Source organism: Danio rerio, chromosome 23 (assembly GCF_052040795.2).
Source record: "Danio rerio strain M-AB ecotype USA chromosome 23, GRCz13ab, whole genome shotgun sequence".
Taxonomy (NCBI): domain Eukaryota; kingdom Metazoa; phylum Chordata; class Actinopteri; order Cypriniformes; family Danionidae; genus Danio; species Danio rerio.
Window position 1 is genome coordinate 4,822,501 of NC_141043.1, and position 12,500 is coordinate 4,835,000.

The 12,500-nt window shown below is 40.6% G+C and overlaps 1 protein-coding gene across 1 annotated transcript in view; it reads right to left on the reverse strand.

Annotated features, from left to right (window-relative positions):
• Positions 1 to 3,468: 3,468 nt before the first annotated feature.
• The window catches only part of syn2a (synapsin IIa), a 19,704-nt gene continuing 10,672 nt past the window's right edge, over positions 3,469 to 12,500 (reverse strand). Inside the window, 8 exon segments of the mRNA NM_001002597.2 lie at positions 3,469 to 4,255; positions 6,006 to 6,143; positions 8,198 to 8,300; positions 8,375 to 8,449; positions 8,545 to 8,687; positions 8,774 to 8,836; positions 8,932 to 9,021; positions 11,522 to 11,678. Of these exon segments, the coding sequence (NP_001002597.2) occupies positions 4,121 to 4,255; positions 6,006 to 6,143; positions 8,198 to 8,300; positions 8,375 to 8,449; positions 8,545 to 8,687; positions 8,774 to 8,836; positions 8,932 to 9,021; positions 11,522 to 11,678 (904 nt within the window). The 3' untranslated portion in view covers positions 3,469 to 4,120.

Sequence of the window (12,500 nt, forward strand, 5' to 3'; positions counted from 1 at the left end):
TTTCATATATGCCAAACGAACAACGCTAACTGGGCAAACGAGACGGGTTCTGAAACAAAAGTCTTGGTGTGAAACAATTTAAATTTAAGTTTTATTTAGGCTAGATTATTATTTTATTTGACATTCCAGTTGGTGTTTTGGCGCTGAAGCATATAGCGGACTTGTTTTGTTATTCGTTCTTCTATTTTATGTAGTAGATAACTGACCAACAAAAATAAATATGAAAACTAAGAGACAAACTATACGAAATTCGTTTTAGAAATATATTTTTTTTCAAGACAAATATACGAATTATATTTTTGTTTGAGCTCATCTATTCAACTTTGCGGGTGGATGATTTGTTGCAGTCAGTGGAAATTAAAGATTTAATTAATGCTTCACTACCACAATTGTCTGTCATATATTTGCAATTTTTTTATGTATGTCATAATTTTAAAGATTACGCCTTGAACATCTGATTTTTCTTTAGTGCTGATGTGCTCAATATTAAAAAGGAAATGAATAATGTCATAACGAATGCTCTTAAATAATGTAGCCTTTGACAGCAAACATCCGCGTTTCTTGAGATTGAAATAAGAATAAAAGATGATGAGGTGGGGCGGTGCTGGATTTGTCCAAAATTATAATGAAATCCTGCAGACGCCTGTGGACTTACAAGTTGTGCATTGTGCATAACCAGTTGGCTCATCATTTAAAGTTGTCACAATTTAAGAAGTTTGCGCTTCCTCTAGCGTTTTTTCACAGTTTTAAGTTAGCCATTGGCAATTTTTCTCTTTATGTTCTCTATTGTACGTGACTGGAAATCTATACGCAAGCAGGGCCGGCGCGTCCATAGAGGCGACCTAGGCGGCCGCCTAGGGTGGCAGTATAGAGAAGGCGGCATCCGCGACACCTCCCTTACCACCTGCGTCCTCAGTTATGTCCGCGACACCTCCCTCACCACCCGCATCCTCAGATATATTCGCGCATAGACGACAGAATAGAGAGGGCAGCGTCAGCGACACCTCCATCAGCACCTACGTGTGCTCAGTTATATCCGCGCATAGGGCGGCAGAATAAAGAGCGCAGTGTCCGCGACACCTCCCTCCCTCAGCACCCGCGCGTCCTCAGTTATATCCACGCATAAAGCGCCGGAAAAGAGGTCCGCGACACCTCACTTCATTTTCATAATCACTTTTGTTTTCACATTGGGGTTGAAGGCGGCGTGATCGTCCTCTGCCTAAAGTGGCAGTTCAGCTTGCTCCGGCCCTGTACGCAAGGCATCACTGGCGCTTTCGGACCGCACACAATCAAAGTTTTTTCTTATGAAGGCCTGATGCCGAATATAAATACTAACTATGACGTGAAAATTGGCCCGAAGCCTGGTCCGAGGGGAAAAAAAAAAGTCGGGCCCCGTCGAGCTTTGCCTCAAATGCAGGACTCTACCTTTTATATCACATATTCACGTAGTTGTTTTACTCTGCCTTTCTGTCTGTGTGTTTCTGGATATGGTGGTTTCCTGTGCGCTTAAAACAGCCACTATCATTTGCTCCCTTTCTAATTGGAGCTTGGAGCACGTCGAGGCAGTGTTTGCGGATGATTTATGCCTGCACAGCCTGTACTGTTCAGATCGTGACTCTCCTTTGCAGATCTCCTCTGCCGTTACCTGCGCCGTGTCCTCAGCAGAGCTGCAGCAGAAAGATCTGAGTATGCGAATCGTGATCGACCCCAGGGCTCAGTGCCATCAGTGTTGTAGCAATCCAGGAAAATATAGATATTTCCAGGTGAAGAGAGCATTTCTGCCCCTCAAAAGTCCTTCATCTGGAGAAATGCTCCTTTACAAACTTGTAAGCTGACATCATCTCTCTAAAGCTAACAGTGTTCTGTGTGCCAGGCGGCACAACATTCATCTTTATTTTCGTTGCGCTTTTAACAATGTAGATTGTGCCAAAGCAGCTTACATAGGTGAAGAGAAGAGAATTAAAAGCCATATTTCAGATTGTGGAATATCCCAGCAAGTCACCCTGATGAAAAAACCAGCTTAAACCAGCCTAGGCTGGTTGGCTGCTTTTAGCTGGTCGACAAGGCTGGTTTTAGAGGGGTTTTGGCCACTTCCAGGCTGGTTTCCAGCCATTTCCAGCATGGTCTTAGCTGGTCAGGCTGGGAGATGACCAGCTAAAACCAGCTTGACCAGCCTAGCCAGGCTGGAAGACCAGCCAAAACCAGCTATCTCCAACTTAAACCAGGCTGGTCAAGCTGGTTTTAGCTGGTCATTTTCCAGCCTGACCAGCTAAGACCAGGCTGGAAATTACTGGAAACCAGCCTGGAAATGGCAAAAACCCCTCTAAAACCAGGCTGGTTAACCAGTTAAAACCAGCCAACCAGCCTAAGCTGGTTTAAGCTGGCTTTCAGCAGGGCAGGCAGGCAGGAGAGTTGTCAGAGAACAAACCTTTGGAGAAATCAGACTAAACCGAGGTGGCATAAAGGGCAAATATAAAGGGCAGAGCTGCAGTCTGGACATCACAGGGCTTGAGAACAATGAGCATCCATCATCTCCAGGCAGGTGTTCAGACTAGCTGACAGGATCAATGCAGAGATTCGTCTGTCGCTGGGGTCTTTGTAGGAATCAGTATTGTGCTTTTGAGTCATCAATGACCACGACGGCCTTCTGTTCTGGATGCGGGCCGGATCCATGATTATGTGAACCACAGGATAAGAAGAAACAAACGAACTAACAAGTCAAATGGCGTGTTGTATCAATGGTCTGGACTCTTTGGTGGCCAGTGAAAATGTTGTTGTATACTCTTTTCACAATTTGAACCCAATGAAGATGAAAGAATCACCTGATGGAATAACTTGGTCATTCAGTTTATTCAGGTAGTCAGCTTCCTTAGTTAAATCCAAGTGGTGACTTTTTTGGACATGCAGTGTTTGTGTATCTGTGTGTAAAAAAACGGTTAAGAAACGTTGTGATTTTGAGAGATATTCATTCATTCATTTTCTTGTCGGCTTAGTCCCTTTATTAATCCGGGGTCACCACAGCGGAATGAACCGCCAACTTATCTAGCAGGTTTTTACACAGCGGATGCCCTTCCAGCCGCAACCCATCTCTGGGAAACATCCACACACACACTCATACACTACGGATAATTTAGCCTACCCAATTCACCTGTACCGCATGTCTTTGGACTATGGGGGAAACCGGAGCACCCGGAGGAAACCCACGCGAAGGCAGGGAGAACATGCAAACTCCACACAGAAACGCCAACTGAGCCGAGGTTTGAACCAGCGACCCAGCGACCTTCTTGCTTTGAGGCGACAGCACTGCCTCGCCCATTTTGAGAGATATGTAATGTAGTAAATCTATGCAGTGCGTTCAGTTGTAAAAACCGCATGTCTATCAATTACAGCCTCATTTTCATGCGTGTAAAACGACATACATTCATCAGAATATTCCCCAATATTTAGCAAATCATTCTTTCCAACTGGTCAATGTTTGTTCAGTTTTATTTTATTGCTCATGATTTATTTAATTTGCAATTTTGCAATATTATCGTCAACAAGAAAAGAATTATTGATGACCTGTAATATAGCTTTCGTTCATAGTAGCAAATACATCTCACCATTTTACAGTATAACACGTTAACAATAACAGAAGTGCTTGAATGGGATCTATTATTTCGACAGTGAAGTCACAAAAGTAAATACACATCTCACCATTCAACACACAATGACACACGACGTTTGATCATGCAATTAAAGTAGTGTTCATATATGTTTTATAATCTCCATACTTTCATATATATATATGCATTCACACTTATACTGTAACCTTTTGAACACCATTTACAGAAACAGACATAAGACAACAAAAAAATAGTCGTATATAAAGTAGATGGGAAGGTGGCACTGAACATTAGGCACAATCTGCTGTATCACCAAACACAACAACCCTGAAGAGACGACCGCTTCACATAGAAACAAAAGCAACCACCACAAGCTCACAACAGTGAAAGTTACACAGTACAGACTGAAATACAGGTCAGGCCCAAACTTTTATTTGTTCCCTCGCACCTCAGGTAACCCCAGGCTTGAACGCAGCCTGTCAGGAGTGTAAATGCTATAAGCTGCCACGGCTATGTTAGTTTGCCTGCACCAATTTTGGTCCCACTGCAACTCCGTTACAGTCAAGGATGTACTGCAAACAGCCTTGAGGAGGAGCTTTCTGTGGTGGAGCGTTCTTTACTTCGACCAAAGTATTGTTCTCTACCGTAATCTGAAAACAACAGAAAACAAACACATCGGATCATACGTGTGATATTGAGGATAGCATGCGAGCTGCTAACATGTTGAAACTATATTTTTGGCAGCTGGAGAGTCTTTTTCTTTGTAATTTTGTGTTAACATTGCAATGATTTGCATCGCAGTTTCGTGTATTGCTAAATGCTAGCCGAAATTGTATTGGCTAGATGAGAATTGTTCATTTCAAAGGACTGCTTTCTACTCTTTATATACATTTGAAGGCAAAATGATTAGCCCCCATGTGAAATTTGTAATAGTATTTGCATTATACGAGTCTCATTTCTATTAGCTTGTTTTATAATACAATTTTTTTTAAGTATTTAAAAGCTGCTAAGATCAATTAACGATATCTCCTGCCAATTCGTAACTAATATCATTTGTACATTTTAGAACAATTTCTTCATTTCTCAATAGCTATGTTTCCATCCACCTATTTTTATGCGCATTTTAGATATGTGCAAAAAAAACGGTTGATGGAAACGCCATGATGCGCAGAAATTTGAAAATGCGCATAAAAAATGTATGCGCATAACTGAGTAGGATAAACGTTTTATTCGATAAGAAAGGATGCGCATAAACTACAATGGAAACACTTTTGTCGCACAAATTTCAGTATGCGCATTAAAAGGCATGTGATTTTGTTATAAGAGATCATGTGATGATGAAAATGTGTGTAAATGGACAAACCAGCAGGCTGAGCACACTGTAAAACATCTGAACTGTTGTTTCGGTAGTTTTAAAACGCCTTAAGGCTGATTTATACTTCTGCGTCAAACGCACGTGTATGCTACGGCGTTGCACCTCTCAAAAAATGTAACTACATGTCGCAACGATGCGTAGCGCAAACTCTGTGATTGGTCGGCTTGGTAGCGCTGACGAGTCTGGGCGGGACAGAGAGCCGCGCGAGCCCAGGAACCGGCAGACGTGCAACAACTTTAACTATGAGGTAAACACAAAACTGAACTTTCCATCCGGAGCTCTTTCACGGGACTCCGCACTTGTAAACAATCATTCCATTGGGCTCGCGCGGCTCTCATGTCATCTCTGCGTCCCACCCAGACTAATCAGCGCTACCAAGCCGACCAATCACAGAGTTTGCGCTACGCATCGTTAGTATCGTACCTATCGTATACGTATCTTTTTGAAAACGCTGTCCAGAGTGGATAAATTTGCAATCTCTGTTTTCATGTTGCAGTGTGGACTGTGAAAACAGACGCTTTCGAAAAAGTTATGACGCATTTTAGTCATGTGACAAATTCAGGTAACATGGTGGATGACGTTGTTTTGTCGGTTGACAGCTTTATTAAAGATTAATGTCAGTTTGTACATGCTACATATTTCCTCTTTTCAAAGGACAGAGAATAATTTCTGACAGCTGTTTTTCAGCAGTATAAGCGGACTATATTTTGCTGTGATGTTTCAAAGAGACGAAAAATAAATAGATGGCAGGCGGATATGACACACATAAAAGCTTCTTACGACTGTGTGCATGCGCAGTACATGAACGAAAGTGTTTCCAGTAGTTATAGTGTGAATGATGGAAAGAATTGAAAATGAAAGTGTGGACATGGAGAGTCTTTAAAGAAAACGACATATTTAGATTTATTTGAATTAGTGTAGCTTTAGCCTTAGCTAACTAACTAAAGAGTGTAAAAGGCTGCATTATTTGGTCATTTAGCTTATCTTTTTACTGGTGGTGTATTTGTAATCGCTAGCGTTTGTACCTGTTTTGGTTGAATAGCAGTTGGTCTTTTGGGATTTTGTGCCATGACGTGATTCATTTTGGCTATGACCATGTCTGCTATTAGCTGCTGGTCTTGAGCCTGATGTTCCCCCATTAATGGCATGGATGAACCCATTACCTAAAGCATAAGCATCGTTATTAGTCCTTTTAGTAGTATTAAAGCTCTACAACAAAGGTGCCCAAAGTCGGTCCTGGAGGGCAAGTGTCCTGCAAAGTTTAGTTCCAACCCCAATCAGACACACCTGGGCTAGCTAATCAAGCTCTTATAGGCTGTTTCTCAATTCCATGAACGCAAAGAACGTACTTGCGTTCTTGTGAAGACCGGTCTTGCCAGGTCACCTCGCAAGAAGGAACTCGGGAGACCGTGAGAACAGAGAAATGAGATGCTGTGCCTTCTTGTTGGTCATATGACCCTCCCGCGTCTTTAACTAAAAATTATTTAAACATAACAGCATTCAGTCAACGATTTATTGTTTTTCCCCTTTTTTAATATGAATACTTTGCATAAAGATTTTACAAATATACGTTGCTCAATACAAATAGTAAGATTTTAATAGAAATTTCAGCAAATAAACACCCTTAATGTGTTTAGTTCTTTATTAACCATACTGAAAAAAAAAAAAAAAAAAAAGCTGGTTTTAGCTGGATTTAGCTGGTCATTTTCCAGCCTGACCAGCTAGGACCAGGCTGGAAACGGCTGGAAACCAGCCTGGAAGTGGCCAAAAGCCCTCTAAAACCAGCCTGGTCAACCAGCTAAAACCAGCCAACCAGCCTAGGCTGGTTTAAGATGGATTTTTCAGCAGGCAATATTTTCATGGTAATGTTTATATTCACCGTTTCATTTAGGGGAACTCCTGAGATAAATAAGTGATATCTCTGAACCTTAATAATAAGCCTATATAAAATGCTGCGCTTCCCACCTCCAGTCGCAATGACTTCTGGAACTTCTAGAACGAGTTCGGTGCTCAACTCTGCATCAGTGCATCCTCGATATCAAGAACACATGCGGGAAGTTTCACGAGTCCTCTGTACTTGCGATCTTGAGTATTGGAACTGAACTAAGGCAGCTGATGATGACGTTGCACGAGAACACGAGGACGCAAGACCGCTCAAGAACGCATATTGAGAAACAGCAAATATGTCCCCAAAGACCTAACATTGGAACAAAATGGCTGACATCCAAAAATTCCCATTGACCAAACATTGGCACAAAATAGCTGACATCGATATCTAGAATAGAGAGTCATAGAAGCTTGGGGGTGGGCTTATTTTACTCGGCCAATCAAGTCGGTATTAAGTACTGACATAACAAATTTGTACACACTCCCTAGCAACCACTTATAGCACCCCAGCAACCATATAACAACATAAACAAGCAATATTTCAGCACAAGAATATCATAGAAAGACAGGGTTTGGGTTCTTTTGGTGTAGGCCTGTTAAAATCTCTTTTGTTATCATTTATTAAAACATCGTTTCCACAGCATAGTAACCATTTAGAATACCCTAGCAACTACCCTACTAAAAAATCCAGCTTAAAACAGCCTTGGCTGGTTTTAGCTGGTAGACCAGGCTGGTTTTAGAGACGTTTTGGCCATTTCCAGCCTGGTCTTAGCTGGTCAGGCTGGGAGATGACCATCTAAAACCAGCTTGACCAGCCTAGCCAAGCTGGGAGCCCAGCCAAAACCAGCTATGCCCAGCTTAAACCAGGCTGGTCAAGCTGGTGTTAGCTGGATTTAGCTGGTTATTTTCCAGCCTGACCAGCTAAGACCAGGCTGGAAATGGCTGGAAACCAGCCTGGAAATGGTTAAAACCCCTCTAAAACCAGGCTGGTCAACCAGCTAAAACCAGCCAACCAGTCTAGGCTGGTTTAAGCTGGATTTTTCAGCAGGGTACATAAATGCATATTTGCCCATTTCTTAGCACTCCATTGCTTTCAGACAGTACGGTAATGTATTTTACCCTATCGATTTCCCACGCAAACCCCACTCACATTTTCATAAGCAAATGTACAGTTCTAGTCTGCTTTAGTTGGTTTAGTTGTGTTTGATCAGGGTTGGATTTAGATTGGAGCTGAATTCATCAGGAAGGTCGATCTCCAGAAACAAGATTGGGCACCCTTGATCTTACACATCATGCAGCTCTTCCATTTGGTTTTAAGCACAGCACATACCTCAGTAATGTAGTCTTTCCCATCTTTTCCATTAATAGCTTTAACAGCACAAATTTCAAGTCCTCCAAATATTTCACAGCAGGTGTCCACCCAAAGCTTGTACCTGCAGAATGACGCAATCTGCTTAGTCACGTTTGAAGCATATTTATTATGCATTAAAGTGTGCTTGTGGCTTACCTGTCTGTCATCGCCACCTGTTCCACCATGGCAGTGCCCGTGTTGGACTTCCAATTACCTGAGACCGACGTCCTCCTATGAAACGAGGAGCATTCTTCATCTGTCAAGAACAGCGTTTAGCTAAATCTGAGATGTGTTCAGAATGGCTACGGATTAGCTTCGTTACTCACATGTACGCTTTGTAATCGTTTCCGATTTTCTGAATCCTGATATCATATTTGGGATCGATGAAAGGCTCGCATGTGCTGTATGTCTGAGTGATGGCCACCACACTAGCTATGTCCTGAAACTTAGTGTGATTCTCCACTTTCACCTTAACAACACATACCATTACATTGGGCGTGACTACATGAAGTGCACATCTCTTCTTTACAGTCATGGTTTAAGGTTAAATGTTACCTTCCCCACACCAGAGTGAGCGTGTCCAATTTTCACGACAACGGGAAATGCTGGCATGGTCACCTGGTGTTGTGCAAGCAGATTGATTATTTACTTCATTCACATATATTAACTGATCACATCATTGGAAAAATATCGTGTATGCAGTGTTCTCTTACCATTTCTTTATAGTTGGGATAGAACGTCTGTTCAATCAATGGGAATTTCTCCTGGCCAAGTTTCTTGTATGTATTGATCAGACATGCAAACTGTTTGGAGAGATGAGGTTGGAGCAGTTATCATTCAAATGTTATGTTATGTTATGTTATGTTATGTTATGTTATGTTATGTTATGTTATGTTATGTTATGTTATGGGCGACGCAGTGGCGCAGTAGGTAGTGCTGTCGCCTCACAGCAAGAAGGTTGCTGGTTCGAGCCTCGGCTGGGTCAGTTGGCATTTCAGTGTGGAGTTTGCATGTTCTCCCCATGTTTGCGTGGTTTTCCTTCAGGTGGACCAGTTTCCCCCACAAAAACATGCGGTACAGGTGAATTGGGTAGGCTAAATTGTCCATAGTGTATGAGTGTGTATGGATGCTTCCCAGAGATGGGTTGCAGCTTGAAAGGTATCCGCTAAGTAAAACATATACTGGATAGGTTGGCGGTTGATTCTGCTGTGGCGACCCCAGATTAATAACGGGACTTAATGAATGAATGAATGAATGTTATGTTTTGTAACACTTTACTTGAAGGGATGGTCATTAAACCGTCATTAAACCATGGATATGTCATTAATGTAAATGAGACTATGCATGCTTATAACAACTGTCATTAAGCGTCAGTTGCTAAGTTAGGACATTTTAAATGCAAATATGACATTGTTTGCTATGACGACTTGACATAAGCAAATACATCACAACCTGTTTACCAAGATTCCAAGACAACAAACCGTCATAAATCTGTCATAAACATAAAAATCAATGACAGTTAATGACAGTTAAAATTATTAACACTTTTAATGAGACCTTTTACTGACAATTACAGTTTTCTTTTTTACCGAAAATGTGATCAGAAAAATATTCACAAATATATCTCATGTCAATCAAGTTTATGACAGATTTATGACAAGTTATGCCGTCTTGGTAATGTCAAGTTATCATGACAAAGAGAAAAATGTGATGTATTTATGTCAAGTTGTCATGACAAACAATATCATTGCATTTTAAATGACATAGCTTAGCAAATGACACTTAAAAGTTGTCATAAGCATGCATGAAATGTCATTCACATTCATGACTTGTCATGTCATGATTACAAAGGTTTATTGACATTCTTATGAACACACCTTCAAGTAAAGTGTTACCATCTTATGTTATATGTTATGTCCTGCCTGATCTCACGAGAAAACATAAGTATTTTACGTTTTGCCAGTTCAGTCGTACGAAATTGTACGATTTTAAAAAGGAGGCGTGGCACCTAACCCCACCCCTAAACCCAACTGTCATTGGGGGATGAGCTAGTCGAACTAAACTGTACGTATTAGATCGTACAAATTCATACGAATTAGCCACTAAATCAAAAAGTTACGAATTGCCGTGAGATTGTGTTGAATATGTCATGTTATACCATGTTATGTTATGTTATGTTATGTTATGTTATGTTATGTTATGTTTTGTTATGTTATGGTATGTTATGTTATGTTATGTATGTTATGGTATGTTAGGTTATGTTATGTTATGGTATGGTATGGTATGGTATGTTATGTTATGTTATGTATGTCATGGTATGTTAGGTTATGTTATGTTATGTTATGGTATGTTATGTTATGGTATGTTATGTTATGTTATGTTATGTTATGTTATGGTATGTTATGTTATGGTATGTTATGTTATGTTATGTTAATTTATGGTATGGTATGGTATGTTATGTTATGTTATGTTATGTTATGTTATGTTATGTTATGTTATGTTATGTTATGCAAAGGAATAAAGTACATCCAGGTGGTTGTTAGTGCAGTACAAAGCCTGACAGGTTTATCGGCTGTTGTATAAGACTGAAGGAGTTCATTCTGCAAAAACAACCACCTGAATGTATTTTATCTCACATATTACATGGCTACTTGCCATAAAACGTATAAAATTAGACACAATACATTGTTCTGAGCCATAATAATTTATTACTCCTTTAGTTATAAGCAAAGCTGACAGAAACACGATGGCTGAATGGAGCACACACTACAAATGATTCAGTCTTTAAAACAGAGTAAAAGATAATCGGAAATACAGGACCTCCATTATCTAATGCTACATGTATTGGATGATTGGTCTTTTCGCAAGAGAGCATTTTTAATTGTTCTGGTACTTTTAATAAGGTTTATATAGTTTTGGAAATTATGACTAGCGTTTGCAGTGTTAAAGATCAGTGAAATCCAACACTCGCCCACAGACTCTGCCTGATCAGAGAACTGGATGAAAATAGGCAATGGAAACACATTTAAATGCCAGGAGTGAATTGAAATGTGCCTCTTTTGTATACTTGTGGGTGTATCGATGTAAACACATCTTAATACCAGGAGTGATCAGTGCCAATATGGATGCGAACATATTCACTTACAGTCAAGATGATTCTAAGAATCTTTGATGAACCTATGTTTTTTAGCTGTTGTTATCTAGAAATAACATATCTTTGTATGTTGCAACTGACCAATCAGAGTCGAGTGTTTCAGACAGCCTTGTAATTAGTTATGTTATATGTTATGTGTAAACACTTACTGCCCAGGGTTTGTCACAGAGGTTGTAGACAGACTCCAGAGAGTTGATGCTGGGAATACCAGCGTACTGGAGGCCGATGATTAAGTTACGGAAATCCTCATTCTCTGTCATGCTGAATGCATGTTGCCGGATCAGAACAAAGTCAGGCTTAAATGACCTGTTCGGGCACACAGTACAAATACACAAAAGCAAAAACAACCTGCTTTAGTTTTCAGTCTGCACTTTCGATTACGCATGTTGTGATGGTCATCTAGAATATGGCTTTCTTTCTGTTACATACTGCTAGAGTGATCAAGGAGTCACATTTGCATATATATATATATATATATATATATATATATATATATATATATATATATATATATATATATATATATATATATATATGTGTGTGTGTGTGTGTGTATTATTTTCTTTTTATTCTATGCAAATGTAACCCCGCCGGTCCTACGCCACCCAACCCGCTCTGAGCTGGAATCGAACTGGCGACCTTACGCATGGGAGTCGGTTACTCTACCAAGGAGGCTAAAGACCATGACCTTTAATGTCTGTTGCTAGAGCACCTTTAGAGGTCAGAGGAGTTGAGGTTTACCAGCACAGCACTTACTAGCTGGCATCTGTTACACTCACCACCCTAAACCTCACTCCTATCCGGGTCACGGCACCATTGTAACCCCACCAGTCCTACACCACCCAACCCGCTCCGAGCTGGTATCGAACCGGCAACCTTTCGTATAAGAGTCGGTTGCTCACAAGGAGGCTAAAGACTATAGCCTCTAGGGTCCATTTCTAGAGCACCTTTAGAGATCTGAGGAGTGAGCCCAGATCCATCTGAGATCTCAAAGGAACGTGCAAAAGCTCTGCCCCCTGGAAAGCTCACACTTTTTAATCCTTGTAGAAATCTGATATATGGCAATGTATTCAAATCACAAACACATTCATATTTGGATTTCACATATATCAAATATATGTCCTTAGT